General features: G+C 39.9%; 1 protein-coding gene across 1 annotated transcript in view; it reads right to left on the reverse strand.

Moving 5' to 3' along the window:
- SYDE2 (synapse defective Rho GTPase homolog 2) overlaps window positions 1-20,813 on the reverse strand; it is a 60,615-nt gene that overhangs the window by 32,801 nt on the left and 7,001 nt on the right. The window contains exons 2-4 of the mRNA XM_062191641.1: window positions 16,180-16,875; window positions 7,887-8,989; window positions 3,135-3,261 (exon numbers count right to left, since the gene is read on the reverse strand). Coding sequence (XP_062047625.1) covers window positions 3,135-3,261; window positions 7,887-8,989; window positions 16,180-16,875 — 1,926 coding nt within the window. The remainder of the gene's footprint in view (window positions 1-3,134; window positions 3,262-7,886; window positions 8,990-16,179; window positions 16,876-20,813) is intronic.

Genomic DNA, 20,813 nt, shown 5'->3' on the forward strand with positions numbered 1-20,813 from the left:
TTACATATCAACAAAGGAAGAATACTCCATTTTTAAAGAAATTATCCTATTTCTTAAGTAAGCCTCTTTCCTTACCAAGAAAAAAAAAAGACAGAAACAAAATAACCATTACTTCAGATTTAGTAAATTCAAAAAAAAGAAAAAATGTCTCAGTTTTCTCTTAGTATCAAATGTTTAGGATTAAAGTTTTGGTTATCCAAGAATATATAATAAATACAACATGAAAATATAGTCATTCAGCATTCAGAGTATCAGAACCTCAACTCTCTGGAAAGCCTCAATCCCAGAAGCTTTAAGGATTTCAACCAACAAAAATGTCTTTAATATATGCAAGAGAATTTTCCTCAAATTCTCAGCCAATTAATCATGTGTAAAATAAGAAAGAGGAATTAGAAGAGAAAAATAGATACCATTATAACAATAAAAAAAAATTGGCAGTTGACAACAGAGAAAAGAGAAAGAACTATCAAAACACGTAAGATCTGAAGAAACACACTGAAGCATTGTCTATAGATGAAAGGATTTCCTTCAAAATAATCCAGCATCAGGCAGGACCAAATGAAGGATACAGGGGCAGATGGTTGGCCAAGCAGGTAGGATGCTGGTTAAAACACCCATGTCCCACATCACAGCACCTAGGTTTGATTCCCAGCTCCTGATTCCAACTTTCTGCCAATGGCACCCACATGGGAAACCTAGACTAAGTTCCCAGTTCCTGGCTCTGCCCAGCACCAGCTGTTGCAGGGATTTGGGAAGCAGACTAGGATGAAATCTCTGTCTCTCTCTTCCTCCCCAATAAAGAAAAAAAATTAATTAAAAAAGGAATGAGGGGTACATATGAGACAAGCTTGATCATGTGTTGATGATTATGGAAAGCAGGTGATGAAGAAAGGGAGTTTATCAAAACATTCTCTCTACTTTTGCATATGTTTGAGAAGAACTTCAATAATAAAGTTAAAAAACAACAAAAACAAACAGAATTATAAACCAATACATAGGGGCTGGCACCATAGCCAGCACCATAGCCGGCACCCACATGGCTGCCAATTGGAGTCCTGGCTGCTCCACTTCTGATCCAGTTCTCTGCTATGGCCTGGGAAAGCAGCAGAACATGGCCCAACTCCTAGGGTCCCTGCACCCATGTGGGAGACCCAGAAAAAACTCTTGGCTCCTGACTTTGGATCAGCACAGCTCTGACCCTTGTGGCCACCTGGGGAGTGAACCAGCGGATGGAAGACCTCTCTCTCTGTAATTCTGCCTTTCAAATAAATAAATCATAAAATAAAATTAAAAAACCAATACATAGCCAATAAATAACGACTGAAGATTATCAATAAGGTTTTGAGCAACTGTCTAATGGCAAAGGCCTTTGCTCTATTCTTATCTTGAGAATATCCCCACAGAATGATACTGCATCACTCCTTTCTTTAACCCTATTATCTCCTGTTTCTCAAATTTTCTCTTTTCTTCTTCAGGTGTTTTTTCTTCCTTTGCCTGCCTTCAAAAATTAGAGTTCCCTAAAGTTCTTCTTAATTCATACTTTTTAGACAATTAATGACATCTATATGTCAGTGCCTTCAATGTGTCACTTTCACAGCCCCATCTCTCAGGAGTACCAAAGTTTTGTTTTGTTTTGTTTTAAAGAATTATTTATTTATTTGAAAGGCAGAGTTACAGAGAGAGAGAGAGAGAGAGAGAGAGAGAGAGAGAATGTCTTCCTTCTGCTGGTTCACTCCCAAATGGTCACAATAGTCAGGGCTGGGCCAGAATGAACCCAGGAACCTGGAACTCCACTGCATGGCAGGACCCCAAACACTTGGACCATCTTCTGCTGCTTTCCTAAGAGCATTAGCAGAGAGCTGGACTGGAAGTAGAACATCCAGGACTAAATCTGGCACTCATATGGAATGCCAGCAGCAGCTTAACTAGTTGCGTTCACAACACTGGCCCCCTAAAAGCTTAATTCTAGTACTATACGTTATATTTACCACTTGGATAAATAAAATACTCCCCAAATTCTACCACATCCTCTTTTTAAAAAAATATTTTATTTATTTGAAAGGCAGAGTGACAGAGCAGGGGAGTGGGGAGAGACTAAGAGAGCTTCCATCTACTGATTCATTCCAGAAATGACAGCAATGGCCAGGGATGAGCCAGGCTGAAGCCAGGATCCTGGAACTCCATCTGGGTCTCCTATATGGGAGGCAGGAGTCCAGGTACTTGGGCCATCACCTGCTACTTCCCCAAGTGCATTAGCAGGGAGCCACGACTTGAACTCCAAAACGGGACACTGACATTAGAAGTGGCAGCTAACCTATTGCGCCTCAGTACCATCCCCTACTACATCCTCTCTGTAGCACTTTCAACTTTGGTGGAAGTAGATCTCCTACTCCTTATCAAATTCAATAATACTGAATCCAAAACCCAAGTCATCTTCTTTTCTATGTATCCCTACCAAGAGCAGTAGCTGTTCTTACAACACTCCTAATTCTTCTAATGGTCCTCAATCAACCAGGTCTCAAAGTCAAGTTTGTCTGGGCTCTATTTTTCCTCACATCCTTTCAGTTCCATACTTTCCTATGACTACAGCTAAAAGACTCCTTTCATTCTCATTACCTTATTGTTGGGACTATTGTCAAGGCTTCCTAACGTATTTTCCTTCCTCTGGTCTCTTCCAATTTCAATATATCACATCAAGTTGGCAGATACATATTTCCAAGGACAGTCTCTAATTATTTCCCTCCCCATGCTCAAAAATCTTTAATGGATCTCCTCTGCCTACTAAATAAATTGAAATGCTCTAACCAAATAGCTCTTATATCATCTAAGCCCCAAACTGAGCTCTCAAGGCATCTTATCTATCCCTCTGTGAAGGTACCCTTTTCCTTCTGGTATCAATTACAGCTAATGTAGGCTTCATTTCGCCTGACCATATGCTGGCTACTTGAGGGTTGGGACCATATATTCATACTTCTCCATAGAAAATAACACAATATGCTGTAGTTGTAAAAGAAAGAAAGGAAGACTTCAGATTAAAGCCAAATTGCATGTAGCTAAAAAAGAGCATTTCAGTTCTCTTTCCTGCATTTATAGTCTTTCCAGAATAAGCACATAAGACAAAATCTATTTATTACCTGTTATTACATTTATATCTGGGTATTGATTTTCACACAGACCAACAGCTTTGCTATCCCTCTCAAAGGCCTCTCGAAGTTCTTTCTTGACTGCTGCCGAACCACATAATCGATACAGGCCTACTACCTAGAAATAAAATTATGGCCACATTATGGTGAACTTGATAATGAGAAAATGTAACAGTACAGTAAATCACATGAACTAGGCAAGCAATATGTTCTAATGGCATTTAATTAAAATACCTCAAACAGCTTTTGAAATCTTACTATAAACCAAGAAATATTGATAAATGTAATTAAAACATCATACTATTTCATTTATATTTAATCTGATTCCTATGAAGTTGGCTATCTCATCTTAAGATACAATCACTCCTCTTTCATTCTATATGCTCAACCAATATCTCCATGCCCCAAGAACTTGCCCCTCCATGTCTTTTGTTCTAGACTGAACCAGTACAGCACAACAGTTAACCAAGGGCTTTGGGGTCATAAAGCCCCACTCTGTCCCTCCTTCCTTGGTAATTTGGGCAAGTTATTTAATCTCTTTAAACTCAGTTTCTTTATCCATACAATAAATATACAGTCAGAAATGAAGTTCCAGTATACTATTTGTATAAAGCATTGTAGGGAAATAAAAAAAGATTCTTAGAAAGAAACCAACGGTTTTTAACTTTCTCAAATTAATTGATTATAAAATATGGGAAATTTCATTAAAGTAATATATTAAAGACTAAAAAAGGCCAGCGCCGTGGCTTAACAGGCTAATCCTCTGCCTTGCGGCGCTGGCACACCAGGTTCTATTCCCGGTTGGGGCGCCAGATTCTATACCGGTTGCCCCTCTTCCAGGCCAGCTCTCTGCTATGGCCCGGGAAGGCAGTGGAGGATGGCCCAAGTGCTTGGGCCCTGCACCCGCATGGGATACCAGGAAAAGCACCTGGCTCCTGGCTTCGGATCAGCGAGATGAGCTGGCTGCAGCGGCCACTGGAGGGTGAACCAACGGCAAAAAGGAAGACCTTTCTCTCTGTCTCTCTCTCTCTCACTATCCACTCTGCCTGTCAAAAAAAAAAAAAAAAAAAAAAAAAGACTAAAAAAACTCTAGCTCAAAACTTATATAAGGTATACAAACATCACTCATCCCACCAAGCTAAATTGAAAAATTTACTTTTAAAACAGTTCATTTAGGTTTTAAAATATTAAGAAGTTCACTACAAATTCAAAGAGAGGATATCAACATGATCTCTGTAAAGAAAAAGCATTCCTGATTATACTATAAGAGTTCTTTAAAAGAATAAACCATCAAGATAATTAAGGAGAAAAAGTGGCTGTCATATACACTTCCATATCAAAGACTGCTTATATTTTGGAGGTTAGAGAATTGGATGAAGTTACGGAGAAATTACTTCAAGACAGAAATAAAGCAATACCAATCCTTCAAAGATCTGAATAGGAGTCATTATAAAACATTATAAATGACCTAGAGGAAGGAGCACACATAGGTGATATTTCTAGGTTTATTTATGAGTCATTAAAGAAGTAACAGAATATACCAGAAGTAAGACTCAACCTGGGAAAGTGTTAATAAAAGAAATAAGGAAATGTTGTCCAAAATATTGAAGATGATAAGCCATAAATACTAACCAAAAGACAGTTAACAGAACCTAAAACTATTCCTAAGAGATGGTAGTAATTCAAGGAGTGCTACATTCAAAAGGATCAACATAACAAGAGTAATCAAGGAATGTACTAAGATGAAAATTCAAATTGTCTATTTGATCCTCATTCCTGATGCATTCACATTGAGAATAACAGGTGTTATGCTGGTTGTATCATCTCAAGAAAGGCATGGTAGAGGGCAGATCAACCAAAAATTGAAACTAGAACATTAACCAGAATGAAAGGAAATGCTACCACAACTAAAGAAACCATCTTGATTATAGCCTTCTGATTACACATATTTAGGTGTCACATAGAGCCATGGTAAGGATGTATCTCCTTGAACTTGAGAAGGAGATAAACCTAGAACAAATGAAAGGAATGCCACTTCCTACAGGAAGCATATATTAATGGACCATTTTATCTCAAAAAATATGACATTACAAATATATTTATTTAGGGGCCAGTGCTGTGGCACAGTGGGTTAATGCCCTGGCCTGAAGCACCGGCATCCCATATGGGCACCAGTTCTAGTCCTGGCTGCTCCTCTCCAGCTCTCTGCTATGGCCTGGGATAGCAGAAGATGGCCCAAGTCCTTGGGCCCCTGCACCCACGTGGGAGACCCATAAGAAGCTCCTGGCTCCTGGCTTCCAATCAGCGCAGCTCCAGATGTTGCATCCATCTGGGGAGAGAACCAGCAGAGAGAAGACCTCTCTCGCTCTCTCTCTCTCTCTCTCTTTCTGCCTCTCCTCTCTCTGTGTAACTCTTTCAAATAAATAAATAAATATTTTTTTAAAAAATATGAATAAAAGGAATACCTAATATAGGTATTTAAAGGAAAGGATATTTTAGGATGTAATTAACATCAAATGCTGACTTTTATACTCTTATGCCTCAGAGACAGAATCTGTTCTTCATTGTTAAACATGTTTTCTTGGTAAATGATAATAGTCTTTACACAGCTGCTCTCTATAAATATTTCAAAAAGCACACTATAAAAGTATAGCGGGGGGGGGGGGGGGGGGGGCGGCGGCGCCGTGGCTCACTAGGTTAATCCTTCGCCTGTGGCACCAGCATCCCATATGGGCGCCGGGTTCTAATCCCGGTTGCTCCTCTTCCAGTCCAGCTCTTTGCTGTGGCCTGGGAGGGCAGTGGAGGATGGCCCAAGTGCTGGGAGACCAAGAAGAAGCACCTGGCTCCTGCTTTGGATCAGTGCAGCACCGGCCGTGGCGGCCATTTGGGGAGTGAACCAATGGAAGAAAGACCTTTCTCTCTCTCTCTCACTGTCTATAACCTATCAAATAAAAAAAAAAAAAAATGAAAAGTATAGTGCCATTGAGTTACATTTTAATACTCAATTACAAAACTTTGTGCTTAATAATTAGCTTTAAAGTCTGCCTAATCTCTGAACCCTACACTATTTAAAAAAAAAAAAAAAAAAAGGAAGAAATGGAGAACTTTAAAAAAAATGGCTTAAACTAGGATTGGAAAATAAAGCTCTTGTTCCCACATGAACAACATAAACTAGAGATGGAATTATGTATCTGAGTTAGAAGAGGTTTCAAGACAGGAAATTTGTTCCCATTATATAAATTTTTCTTAAAGTTATTAAATAAAAAGATTTCAAAAATTTAGCTGCCTTACAGAGATTAAGTGACTTGCCCAACATTACACTGTTAAGTAGTAATGGAGGAAAAATCAGAATTTAGGTATTCTGCATTTTAATGACAATTTCACTAACTTACGTTGTTTCTATATTAAGTTCAAGGTGCATTACTGTAAATCAAGAAATCATATTTTATCTTCTATAATATTTACTCTCATATTTTTTGTCTTTTAAGCCAAATTCTGATAGGAACAAAGGAGAACTAATTCAAAATACAATGATTTTTAAAGGTAACATGTGTCATAAAGGAATATAATTATCTATACCTTAGAATAATATTCTCAGAGACGTGCTGTTTTTCTTTGTCATAGAACATGTACAGGTATTATGTACATATATTAAAATAAATAAATGAAGACATGATCTATTTTTTTTTTTTTTAGAAGGGAACACTTTTATTAAAGTAAGACTACCACTGTATCAGGTTAAACTGCTGCCTGCAATGCAGCATCCCATATGGGTACAGATGGGAATCTTGGCTGCTCCACTTTTTTTTTTTTAATATTTTTTTAAATTATTTATTTATTTATTTAGACAGGCAGAGTGGATAGTGAGAGAGAGAGAGAGACAGAGAGAAAGGTCTTCCTTTTTGCCGTTGGTTCACCCTCCAATGGCCACTGCGGCCGGCGCATCTCGCTGATCCGAAGCCAGGAGCCAGGTACTTCTCCTGGTCTCCCATGTGGGTGCAGGGCCCAAGCACTTGGGCCATCCTCCACTGCCCTACCGGGCCACAGCAGAGAGCTGGCCTGGAAGAGGGGCAGCCGGGATAGAATCCGGCGCCCCAACCGGGATTAGAACCCGGTGTGCCGGCGCCGCAAGGCGGAGGATTAGCCTGTTAAGCCACGGCGCCGGCCAGACATGATCTATTAACTGGTTAGCATTACATATTTTGCTACAAATAACACTATATATTCTTCTTGTTTTAAGGTATTGCCTTTGCTTTTTAAAAGAAAATGAGATATGTCCTTATTAGTAGGATCTCTCCTCATACTTCATGATATTCCACAATAAAGAGACAGATAGGCTTATGCCTTCCAGAGACTGGGACTAAAAAAGTAGGAGTGAAGCAGGGTTGGAGAATTCACTATTGGAACTTTCTCTCACAGGAATGTCAAACCATGCAGAAACATTTCTTAAATGAATCTGTCTTTGCCTATGTTATCAGCTCTTGCTAGTAAAGCAATTTTGATCTTAGAAGACCCATACATCTGTGTCAAAACATAAACTGTGGAATCATCTAGCATGGTCTCAGTCATTGACAACAGACGTTAAGGTATGAATTATATCCAAGCACTAAATGGATAAATATAAAGAATAGTAACAAGAAAATATCCAAGTTTACTTGTTTACTTTACCTTGAATTACATCGCCAACACTTATAATCAATCAATCAATAAAGGAGGTAGTAAAGAACCAAAGTGAAATAATACCTGACAGCCTCTTTTTTCAATTTCCAGAATACATTTCTGTATCAGAAGTGGCACCATCAATCCTACATTTTCTTTCTCCACAACTTTTCGAATATCAACACCAAATATTACTGATTCTCGATTGTTATCTAGTCCATGAAGAGAATTCTCCCACTGCTCCATAAGAGTCACTTTCACATAAATAAGACCTCTAGGTTCTAGTTTAACAGCCAGTTGATGTGTCTTTGTCACTCTGAATAAGGTAGGAAGGACAACAGTTCCGTGACAACACACTCGGTTTCTTCTTGGAGTAGGTTCCCAACTAAATACTACGAGTTTCAGATGCTGTGCATTTTCAATTTCTATGTTGAAAGTATGATCCATGTCTAAAAACGTTGTTCGACATGTGAGCAAAGCTGTTCTTGCTTTGTTCACCGAATCTACCTGAATTGCACAGAAGACATCTTTCGAATCTATCCGGGGTGGTTTTAAATCCTCTGCACCATAGAAATGCACACTCATGAGCCCAGATATATATTGTGAACACTTAGGTTGATCAGAAAAGCTATAGTGTCTAAAAGCATCAATGTCTATGTCATTTTTGCTACAAGTATTTGGAACTATTTCTTTTCCTTTTCCAAGTTTGTTTTCAGAGCCGTGTTTGCTAGATTTGGTTACAAGTTCAGGTGAATCTCCATCACTGAGGTAACCACCTTTGCAGGAGTATTTAGAACTCACAGATCTTTTCTTTTGGTAGCTGTGCTGAGAAGACACACTGGTATCAAGATGGTACCGGCTTATAACATTCCTCTTTGCAGCTGTGGTTGTATTCCCAGAAGGAAGAATAACAGCATGATGAATTTCTTGACAGTTACATTTAGACAAGGAAGGACTATTTTCTGGACCATTTAAATAATTCAAGGTTCCCTTAACACTCAGCTTTCGGCTAAATTCTGGCAACTTTTTCATTTTCATAGAAAGTTTCCTCACAGTCCGTGGAGATTTTATTTTATCTGGCAAAGACCAATTAATTGAACTGCCTTTTTTCACAGGGCTAGGGCTTGGAGAAGATGGTTCCATAATTCCCAATTCAGTCCTATTTGTAGCAGCTAGGATCCCAGGACCTTAAAAGAAAAAAAAAAAAAAGAAGCTATTATAAAGTTACATGTTTTAATTTCTACTTGTATTCCTATTTTATAAACCACCAAGTAGGGGCTGGTTCTGTGGCATATATAGTAAGCTAAGCCACCACCTACGGCACTGGCATCCCCTATGGATGCCATTTGGTGTCCTGGCTAGTCCTCTTCCGATCCAGCTCTCTGCTACGGACTAGGGGAGATTCTAAAGCTCCTGGCTCCTGGCTTCAGATCAGCCCAGCTCTGGCCGTTGCGACCATTTGGGGAGTGAACCAGCAGATGGAAGACCTTTCTCTCTCCCTCCCTCTCTCTTTCTGTAACTCTGCCTCTCAAATAAAAAAATAAATAAATATTTAAAAAATACAAAACAAAACACCAACTAAACATGCTCTTTCACAGAAAAAAAAAAATTCTTCTCTTGTTTTATCTCAGTGGGGAGGTTAGAAGCTCAGGTTTTCATTTCCCCATTCAAGAATAGTAGCAAGAGGCTGGCATTGTGTAGCATAGTGGGCTGGTCCCATATGAGTGCTGGTTTGAGTCCCAGCTGCTCCACTTTCTTTTTATTTATTTATTTATTTATTTATATGACAGGTAGAGTTATAGACTGTGAGAGAGAGAGAGACAGAGAGAAAGGTCTTCATTCCATTGGTTCCATTGGTTCACTCCCAAAACGGCCATGGCGGCGGGTGCTGCACTGATCTGAAGCCAGGAACCAGGTGCTTCCTCCTGGTCTCCCATGCAGGTGGCAGGGCCCAAGCACTTGGGCCATCCTCCACTGCCCTTCTGGGCCACAGCAAAGAGATGGACTGGAAGAGGAGCAGGCAGGACTAGAATCTGGCGCCCATATGGGATGCTGGCGCCGCAGGAGGAGGATTAACCAAGTGAGCCACAGCGCCAGCCCCAGCTGCTCCACTTTCAATCCATCTCTCTGCCTATGCACCTGGGAAAGCAGTGAAAGATGGCCCAAGTGCTTGGGTCCCTGCCACCCATGTGGGAGACCCAGATGGAGTTCCAGGCTCCAGGCTTCAGCCTGGCCCAGCCCCTGCCATCGTGGTCATTTAGGGAGTGAACCAGTGGATGGAAGATCAATCTCTCTCTCTCTCTCTCTCTCTCATTCTCTCCGCCACCCCCAACTCTGCCTTTGAAATAAATAAATAAATCTTTAAAAAAAAAATCTATATTAGGGTGTTTACTGCAATTTCAATATAATAACACTACAGAGATACAAAAAACTTCCATATAATTGTCAATTATATCAAAGTACACAGAATAATATATAGAAATGCTTTTAAATTTTTGGGTGTAAGAAAATAGCTTTATTCTTTGTTAAATGTCAAGATTATTCATGTTTATTGTAAAGTTTCTAAAAATACAAAAAAGTACAAATAAATCATAGCCTAAACCATATATCTAAAGATTAACCACTATAAATATTTTGGTAAAAATATTAAAAGTAGCTTAGTATTTATAAATTATTAATATTTCACTGTGATTAAACAATAATTCCAAATATTTATTGGGCTTACTTGGTATGCACAGACCTTTTTTTATTTTTTGTATTTATCTTCATTTTATTTGAAAGGTAGAGACAGAGAAAGATCTTCCATCCACAACAGTCAGGAATGGGTCAGGCTGACCCAGAATTCAATCCAGGTCTCCACCTTGTGGCGTAGGGTCCCAAGTACTTGAGCCATTATCACCTACTGCCTCCTATGTGTGCATTGGCTGTAAGCTACATAGGAAAAGTAGGAGCTGGGGCACGAACCAGGCCGTAGGTATGGGATGCAGGTGCCCCAGGTGATGACAAACACTTGCTTCCAGACTCTCATTTAATTCTCAAGGTAAGTCTGGCTGGTGTGGCCACTTGAGGAGTGAACCAACGGATGGAAGATACCTCTCTCTCAGCCTCTGCCTCTCTGTAACTCTGCCTTTCAAATAAATAAATAAATCTTTAAAAAAGATATAATAGCTCTAATATCAGAAGCTAATTTATATAACATTACATTTCACAATTAAAATGAGAAAATGTGGGTTAGGCTTTTACCCTAATGGTCATGATGCTGATTAGCACACCTGCTTCCCACATCTAAGCACCTGGGTTTGACACCTAACTCCAATCTGGACTCCAGTTTCCTGGTAATGCAGACCCTGGGAGGCAGGAGCAATGGCTTTAATGGTTGATTGGATCCCTGTCACTCACACAGGAGATCTAGATTGAGTTTCAGTTCCCAGCTTCAGCCAGTCCCAACCTTGGTCATTGTAGGCATCTGGAGCCAATAAGAGTGCACTATGTTTCCTCACCTCTCAAATAAATAAATTTTTAAAAGTAATTTCTTTAAAGATTACTTGTTTGTTTGAAAGGCAGAGTTAGAGAGAGCGAGAGAGAGAGAGAGCGCGCGTGCTTCCATCTGCTGGTTCATTCCCCAAATGGACACAACGGCTAGGTCTGGGCCAGGCTTGAGCCAGGGGCCAGAAGCTCCTTCTGGATCTCCCACATGGGTGGAGGAGCCCAAGCACTCAGCCATCTTCCACTGCCTTTCCCAGACCATTATCAGGGAGCTGGATCAGAAGTGGGAGAGCCAGGACACAAACCAGCACCTATGTGGGATGTATCACAGGCAGATGCTTAACCCACTGTGCCACAACATTGGCCCCATTAAAAAGTAACTTTTTAAAATGATAAAATGTGTTTATTCATTTAAAAAGTCAGGGGTGGGTCCCGGCTGCTCTGCTTCCCATCCAACTTTCTGCTAATACATTCTGGGAGAGAACAGACGAGGGCTCAAGTGCTTGGGCCTCTGCCACCTACATGGGGGACTCAGACGGAGTTCCAGATTACTGGTTTTGGCTGGCTGAGCCCTGACTGTTGCAGGAATTTGAGAAATGAACAGAGGATAGAAGATCTCTATCTCTGTTGCTCTGCCTAAGTAGATGAAAATAAACTTTTTTTTTTTTTAATTTTTGACAGGCAGAGTGGACAGTGAGAGAGAGACAGAGAGAAAGCCAATAGATTGAGACCTTTGTTTAGAGTATTAATATGATTTTCTCCCTCTACCACTTTCTATGTGACCCAGTGACAAAGAAGTAGTTTATTTATAGAGAAAGGATTATTTTAAGTATGCCCACTGGGTTTTTCTGTTAAGCAATGAATATGAAAAAGAGTGTTTGATAAACTGGACAAAGCATCCCCTTGTACTGCAAATTGTAGTACAATTCTAATGGTTTCACAGTCTAAAACATTCTATAGAAACCAGGGTCCTGATACAAACATCTATTTTGTCACAGCCTAGAAAAGCTACCTTGTATATTAAATCACTCTAGATTTTATTAAATCACTAAGGAATGAAACATTCTCCTTCCTCACATTATAAGTAAACAATTCCTACTAAAGTCCTTCACTGATTATTAAAGTGAAATCAAACACTACACATATTAGCAGCGTCTATTGCAGACAAGACTGAATTTATTAAAACAAAAATGCTCTGGTTTTGTAAATTCTAGGAGCTGAAGTATTACCAAAGCTGACATGCACTTAAAAAACTATACTAACCAAATCTTAGACTACCAAGCTATAAGAACGTACAAAATGAAAACCTTTAAACTTATGAACCAGGTTGAGTCAAGTGAAACTGGCACACTCCTGAGGCACCCAGAGATTGACATCACATTGCAGGAGCTTGATTTTTTTTTTTAATAAATGAGTTCATCAAACTGGTGAATCTTTTAGGAAATATAATACAGGAATTACCAATAATAGTTACCAGCCATAAAGGTTCAGTAATGATACTAGTAATTAATCCTTTTTAAGATTTATTTTATTAGCCAGCGCCGTGGCTCAACAGGCTAATCCTCCGCCTTGCGGCGCCGGCACACCAGGTTCTAGTCCCGGTCGGGGCACCGATCCTGTCCCGGTTGCCCCTCTTCCAGGCCAGCTCTCTGCTGTGGCCAGGGAGTGCAGTGGAGGATGGCCCAAGTTCTTGGGTCCTGCACCCCATGGGAGACCAGGAGAAGCACCTGGCTCCTGCCATCGGAACAGCGCGGTGCGCCGGCCGCAGTGCGCTACCGCGGCGGCCATTGGAGGGTGAACCAACGGCAAAAGGAAGACCTTTCTCTCTGTCTCTCTCTCTCACTGTCCACTCTGCCTGTCAAAAAAATAAAAATTAAAAAAAAAAAGATTTATTTTATTTATTTGAAAAGCAGAGTTACAGAGAAAAAGAGACAGAGAGATTTTCCAACTACTGGTTCACTCCCCAAATGGCCACAACAGCCAGGGCTGGGCAGGGCTGAAGCCAGGAGCCAAGAGCTTCTTCTGGGTCTCCCACGTGGGTAGGAGGGGCCCCAGGGACCTGGGCCATCTTCTACTGCTCTCCCATGCTCATCAGCAGGGAGCTGGATTGGAAGTGGAGCAACTGAGACGTGAACCAGCACCCACCCATATGGGATGCCAGCATTGTAGGTGGCAGCTTTACCAGCTATACTGCAATGTTGCCCCTCCCTCAGCAATTATCCTTAATGAAACAAATAATGATCATGAGGAAGATCACAGCAATAGCAGTGAAATAGTCAAGTAGATCAGGACACATCGGCCCAATTAGATTCCATAAAGCTTGAGAAGCAGTATTAATGAACATGTTACAATGCAAGATGAAGACAGTAAATGAAAATAGCATAAACCAAAACATCCACAATGATTGCCATTAGATAAAAGATACACCATTGGAAGTTAGGAAGCAAACAATAGATTATATTTGTGTTAGGATGATTTTTAAAAAATTTTTCGTCATTCATATTAAAATTACTTATAAATTAGCTTTCCTACTCTCTGATGAAAAATGTATTTGAAATTCAACCAGTCTCTCTGTCAACTTCCCAACAGCTTTCTGCCAATACTGCTAAAGAAAACAGACTAGAGAAGAATGCCAGGAAGAATGGAAATGTAAATGGAAGCCATTTCACACTTTTAAGTTTGAGAAGCAGAGACAGGCAGGCAGACAGACACACAGAGACCTCCCATCTGCTGGTTCACTCCCCAAATGCCAGCAATGGCTAGGGACAGGCAATGGCCAAAGCCAGCAGCCAGGAACATAATAAAGGTCTCCCACATTGGTGTCGAGAACTTAATTACTTGGGTTGCTTCCCAGGGTCTGCATTAACAGGAAGCTAGATTCAGAAACAAGAGCTGGGAATCAAACCCGAGACTCCAATATGGGACTCAGACTCTTAACTTCCAGGTTACACACCCAGTCCCAAGTTTTGTTTTTTCAAATGTCTGTTAGCTTTTCTAGATTCACAATTTGCCATGACATAAAAAACTTTTTCATGACAGTAACCTTAAGTCAAAATGCACTTCACAGACAACAATGTCTAACTCTGTTCTTACTCTCTTGCTTTCTCTGCCCCATTCCACATCCATCACTCTCTGTGATATTAACAGCCTTCCCTATCACTCCTCCCTGATCACAAGCTGCATTCCAAACTACTGCTCAGATTACAAAACACACATCGACTCTGGAAAATTAGTCTACAATTGGAATTGCACAAAGAAAAAAATTAAATACTTTAAATCGCAACATCCAGAAAAAAAGTAACATTTCCAATATAGCTTTCATCATTTCTTTCAAAACTACCAGCACATTGTGTATAATTTTGCAACTTATTTCTCTTAATATAATAATATTTACTCTAAGGGTGCAAATGAAAGTACTTTATTTGCTTAGTACAGAAACACCAGCAAGGGAATGAAAATATTCAAGGGAAAATTCAAAGTGAGTATCAGACTACTGTCACTTTGGGCAACTACAGCTTAACCTCATAGGAAAAACATTTTAAAAACTCTAGGAAACAATGAAAATAGTGATTCAGAATTATATCACTCAAGGAGTGATGGAGCTGGGATAGTCATATATCAGCTCCTATCAGCCACTGCTTGAGAAGCACTCCCAGGCGGCCCTGCAGAGATACCCGGCACATACGCTCCCCCCAACCCCTCAGCAAGACTTCAGAGAAAGTTCTCAAGCAAAGATACAGATAGTGGCTGGAAATAGGCTTCTGTCATTTAAGTAGGAAGTAATAAAACTGAAGGGCTCTTGAGATGGGAAAAGGCATGGACAGCATCAGCTTTGCCCTGCATCTTTGAATATTCTGTATCATCTAAAACTCTATAAATTAAAATGATTTAATATAAAACAGAACTGCTTTGTATTCTACATTTAACAGCTGCGACCAAATGTGCCTTATGTTCTACATCCTCGGTAATATGCCTGCCCAGGACTAAACGAAGCACAACAGGGGCCAGAGTGGTAGCGCAGTAGGTTAATCCTCCACCTGCGGCGCTGGCATCCCATATGGGTGCCAGTTCTAGTCCTGGCTGCTCCTCTTCCAATCCAGCTCTCTACTGTGGCCTGGGAAAGCAGTAGAAAATGGCCCAGGTGCTTGGACCCGTGCACCCATGTGGCCAATTGGGGAGTGAACCAATGGATGGATGACCTTTCTCTCTGTCTCTCCTTCTCACTGACTATAACTCTCTCTCTCAAATAAATAAGTAAAATCTTTAAAAATAAATAAATAAAAATAAAAGAAGCACAACAGAAAATTAAAGGCAATCCACGAGAAATATATTCATTAGGTTGATCTGCATGAAAGGTTCACTCCACTATTTTGTCTGATTTTCTAACTATTGTAGCCTCTGTTTGAAAAGTGTTAACTTCTATCCCCCATTTATCTTCTCCTTTTCCTTTGGCCCAAAAACACAAACTAATAACTAGAGGTACATTGAATATACAACTTTTCAGTTGAGTCCAGGCCAAATGTGAATGAATGAATGGATGAATGAAAAAAATAAGATTAACATAAAGGCTGTATCTTTCTCTTCTATTCCTTCAAGATTTCATTCTTTCAACTAAAAGAAAAGCAACTACTGCCTCAAAGGATCAACATTCTAAAGCACACCAGATTATAAAACCAAATCTGTGATAGTAATAATTAAGCCATTGCATTTATAAAAAATATTTCTAAATCTTTTGGAGTTTTCTTTATTTTCATGGAAACGTCACCACATTATAAGGAAAAGTACACAAACACAATAGGTACTTATATTTAGTTTTAGCTACTATCCAAGAACTGATCAAGAAGAAACAGAAGCAGAAGAAAGGCAGACCACGCATAGGATCATTTTTTACCTGCAAAGGGAGATTTTGATATAGGACTGTCCTCTAACATGACACTTTCTTGTGTCTTGTGTCCTAGCTTTGGCTTGTACTGCTGTCCAAATTCTGTGGGATGGATGGAATCTACAGGATGCAATTCATTTGACTGCATGGTCTGAACATCACCTGAATGTTCAGAGGAGCAAGGCAAGTCTTCGGTATGCTGCTCTGCTTTCACCAGGGCACTACCAGAAAATACGCTCAAACTGACAGCAGGAAGCTTCAGAACAGCAGACTTTGCCTCCCCAAAACTCAAGGCACCTGATACACCAAGGTCATCGTCCTCCGGAATGGGGTTGTACCATATTTCTCCTTCATCATCTGCATCATTCTCCTCATTAAAGTCTAAAGAACAGTTTTTTGATAATGAGGAATCTGTAGTATTACACACCATATATGTACAGTATTCTTCAGGTGTTTTGAGGAAAGGTTGTGACATCTGATGTTTTGGCAGAGTCACAGGCGAGATGGGTAAATGACTTCTCTCTTGGCATTTCTTGTTTTCTTCTTCCAGATTAAGAGATCGCAGAGTACTCTGATATAGCCAATTGCGTTTCTTTGAAACAGTGATGCTGTTAAGTGGCTTATGACCTCTGAATTCAATATTATCCTTCAGATCTTCAAGTTCTCTTCTCTTCATTGAAGATCCATAGACGTTTTCAAATAAATCTATTTCAAAAAAGAAAAGAAGATAGAATATAATGCCTGGTGTGCCAAGGAAGACTTGTCACTTTTGACCAGTTATTAAAATTTTTAAAAAGTAGAAGAAGGAAAACTAGTATTAATCACAGAGATTAAAACTGAACCAAAAATTATTTGGATTTTTTATCTAAATATTATTTCTACTATTTAAAAGTCAGACTGCCAGTATGTGTCATAAAATCCTAAGGAAAAGATATACAAACTCTAACACTGCATTATATAAACTGTGCTTACCCTAAGCAAAACATACTTTTTAAGAAGCTCATTTAGAGGCATTTGGTGTGGCAATTAAGACACTGCCTGGGACACCTGCATCCCGTATCAGAATGCCTGGATTTGAGTCCCTGGCTCCCCTTTCCATCCAGCTTCTTCCTACTGCATACACTGGAAGGCAACAGACAATGGCTCAATTACTTGGGTCCCTGCCACCCATGTGAGAAACCTGACTGAGTTCCAGGAACTCCTGGCTTTGGTCTGGCTCAGCTCTGGCTGTTGCATGCATTTGGGAAGTGAACCAGCAGGTGAAGATCTGTCTGCCTTTCAAAACAAAATAAAATTTTAATTAAAAGGCTTATATGGAGTGCTTTGTACATAGTAGGCTTTTAATTGATAATTGAATAATTTCAATTCGCTATCACAGGACTAGTTAGAAAACTCAAGGTTCCTATATTTTCACACAATGATTGACTTTCAATATCTAACAAAAAAGGATGCCTTGGCGGGCACGGCGACTCACTAGGCTAATCCTCCGCCTGCGGTGCCGGTACCCCAGGTTCTAGACCCGGTTGGGGCGCTGGATTCTGTCCTGGTTACTCCTCTTCCAGTCCAGCTCTCTGCCGTGGCCCAGGAGTGCAGTGGAGGATGGCCCAGGTCCTTGGGCCCTGCACCCGCATGGGAGACCAGGAGAAGCACCTGGCCCCCTGCTTCAGATCGGCGCAGCGCACTGGCCGCAACACACCGGCCGTAGCAGCCACTCGGGGGGGTGAACCAATGGAAAAAGGAAGACCTTTCTCTCTGTCTGTCTGTCTCTCTCTCTCTCACTGTCTAACTCTGCCTGTCAAAAACAAACAAACAAAAAAAAGGATGCCTTACTTATTATTAAAATTTAACAAAACATTGATTTTTTTTTAACAATCCAGCACAGTAGTACCATATACAGGGCTTAAGCCCTAAAGATCCAGGGCAATAATAAAAATAAAAATCCAGTAAGACAGTCACAGATTAAAACCAGGTATACAATTTCAAAGTAAGTACAATACAACTACTGTTATTATTGGCCAAGCACAAACTTAAGCAGGGATATAATGAACAAAATAATACCTGTCCATAAGAAATTCAATGGGGGGTATATATAAGTGTTAACACAATGTGTTCACACTCTACAAATGTAAATACAGCATTAATTCCATCTAAAGAGGAAAATCTCTTATGCCCCCAAAGAATTTCCATAAAGCAGGTTTTAAAGGCAGTCAATAAGCTAAATAAATATCTGTAATGGTAATAATGCAGTGTAGTTTCAATGACAATCAATAAGCTAAACATGTCCATAAGAGAAATTACTGCATTTAGATTATTAAAACAAAACCACATTTTCAGAAATCTAAGATCATGTCAGCTTTATGAATTTCAGAGTTATCATTTTATGCTACTTTAAGTGTGTATATGATTAATTCATCTTGGAGTTACAGCAACTAAAAAACAATGGTCTAACACAGTGATAAAATACAGTAATCTTAAAAGGAGCCTAACAACCCCAAAATCAGGTATGCACAATCAAGGCTTTCAGCAACTTCACTTCTACTGAAAAAAAATCCTTTTAAAAATGTAAATTTCCTTTCTTTTAATCCTAAATATGTACTCAACCAAGCAGGTTACTTTAAAAACACACACATATACACACAAGGTTAAACAGTTCCAGATGCAAGAATTCAACAAGAAATCAAAAGGGAAGAAAGCCCACATGAATCTCTATTATGCCAGCCATTTATTTATTCAACAAATGAGTGACTATAATGTGCCACGTATGAGAAATAAAGCAGTAAGGAAGCCCCGAACCTCATTTAACCTTTACAGCAATCATACAGGATGAGACTGATTATCATCATGAGCCTCAAAAGACATGAGGAATATGGTCAAGGTGTGAACTCTTGTATTCAGATTTAAGTCTGTCTAATCTTAAAACCCTAGTTCTCACCACTCTCCCCAACATTGTGCTATCCATTAACAGTAGGGAAGTGGGTGACCCCTCTGAATAATATCAACCCAGCTGACCTTATAAAGTAGCTGCTGGTAAGGATTAAGTGAGCTAAGGTCCAAATTATACTTTGAAAACTATAAAGTACTACTCAGAAAAGTCAAGTAACTTCCCCAAGACTACTTAGTTGGTAATGAAAGAGGCAGAACTCAAACTCACTGGTTCACTTCCCAAATGGGTGCAAAAGCCAGGACTGAGCCCAGGCTGAAACCGGGAGCCAGAAGCCAGGAGCTTCATTTGGGTCTCTCATGTGTTTGCAGGAGCCCAACCACTTGGGCCATCTTCCACTGCTTTTCCCAAGCCATTGGCAAGGAGCTGGATTGAAAGTGGAACAGCAGAAACTAACTGAGGCCCATTTGGGATGCTGGCTGCTGGGCATCACAGGCTGTAGCTTTCCCCACTACGCCACAACACCAGCCCCTAAATTATTTAAAAGATCATTTTTATCTCAGTTAATTAAATGCATACATATAGGTATAAATTCACCAAAATGGAAAACTATTTGCAATCTTCCCTTCCCTCCCTTTCATGCTTAAAGTTAATGTCTAATCCTCTTTAGCATAAAATTAAGAGTTAGCTTTAACTTTTGATTATATATATATATGGTGAAAAAAGGCACAAAAAAAACTAAGTATGCAAAGTTGCAAAGCAAAAAACTCCTTACTCACTTTAAATACAGATGTTATAGTTTTCAGATTCTAATTAAAGTCATTTTACTTTGAAAATCTGTTAGAGAATACAGACAATCTCTGCAAAATTCATCACTAGGAAAAATATTGTGAAAAGTAGTGAACTACTCTTGCCAATTTTGTTTTCTTGGCTATTATTTCACAATAAATCTGGAAGATTTACTTTTACTGAACATTTAACTAGTGTACCCAGCTCAGAAGCAGAGCAAACTAAGAAATTATGTATTTCAGGGGTCGGCGCTGTGGCACAGCAGGTAAAGCCCTGGCCTGCAGTGCCGGCATCCCACATGGGCACTAGTTCTAGTTTCGGCTGCTCCACTTCCGATCCAGCTCTCTGCTGTGGCCTGGGGAAGCAGCAGAAGATGGCCCAAGTCCTTGGGCCCCTGCACCCGTGTGGGAGACCAGGAAGAAGCTCCTGGCTCCTGGCTTCGGATTGGCACAGCTCCGGCCATTGCAGCCATCTGGGGAGTGAGCCAGCAGATGGAAGGCCTCTCTCTCTGTCTCTACCTCTCTCTATAACTCTTTCAAATAAATAAAATAAATCTTTAAAGAAAACTATGTATTTCGGTTCTTATTGAAAATGTGCAGCATCTGCGGACATCTTTTCATTATTTTAAAATTTCTACTGGAGAAACCAACTATTGATTTTCTTTACTTCTCTTTTTAAATCCTAAATAAGAAGTCGGTGTTTGGCATCCCACATAGGAGTGCATGGGTTAGAATCCCAGCTCTGTTCTTGATTCCAGCTTCCTGATAATGCACACTCTAGGAGGCAAATTGATGACTCAAGTGGCTGGGTCCTTGCAGTACACAAGGGAGACCTGGATTGGGGTCCTAGCTCCCTGTCATTGGAGGCACTTGAGGAGTGAGCCAGTAGATGGGGTCTCTTGCTCTAGCTGTCTCCTTCTGCCTCGCAAGTAACATAAACTTTTAAAAAAATTTTAAATCCTAAATAAAACTAT

The sequence above is a fragment of the Lepus europaeus genome, chromosome 5 (genome assembly GCF_033115175.1).
Source record: "Lepus europaeus isolate LE1 chromosome 5, mLepTim1.pri, whole genome shotgun sequence".
NCBI lineage: Eukaryota > Metazoa > Chordata > Mammalia > Lagomorpha > Leporidae > Lepus > Lepus europaeus.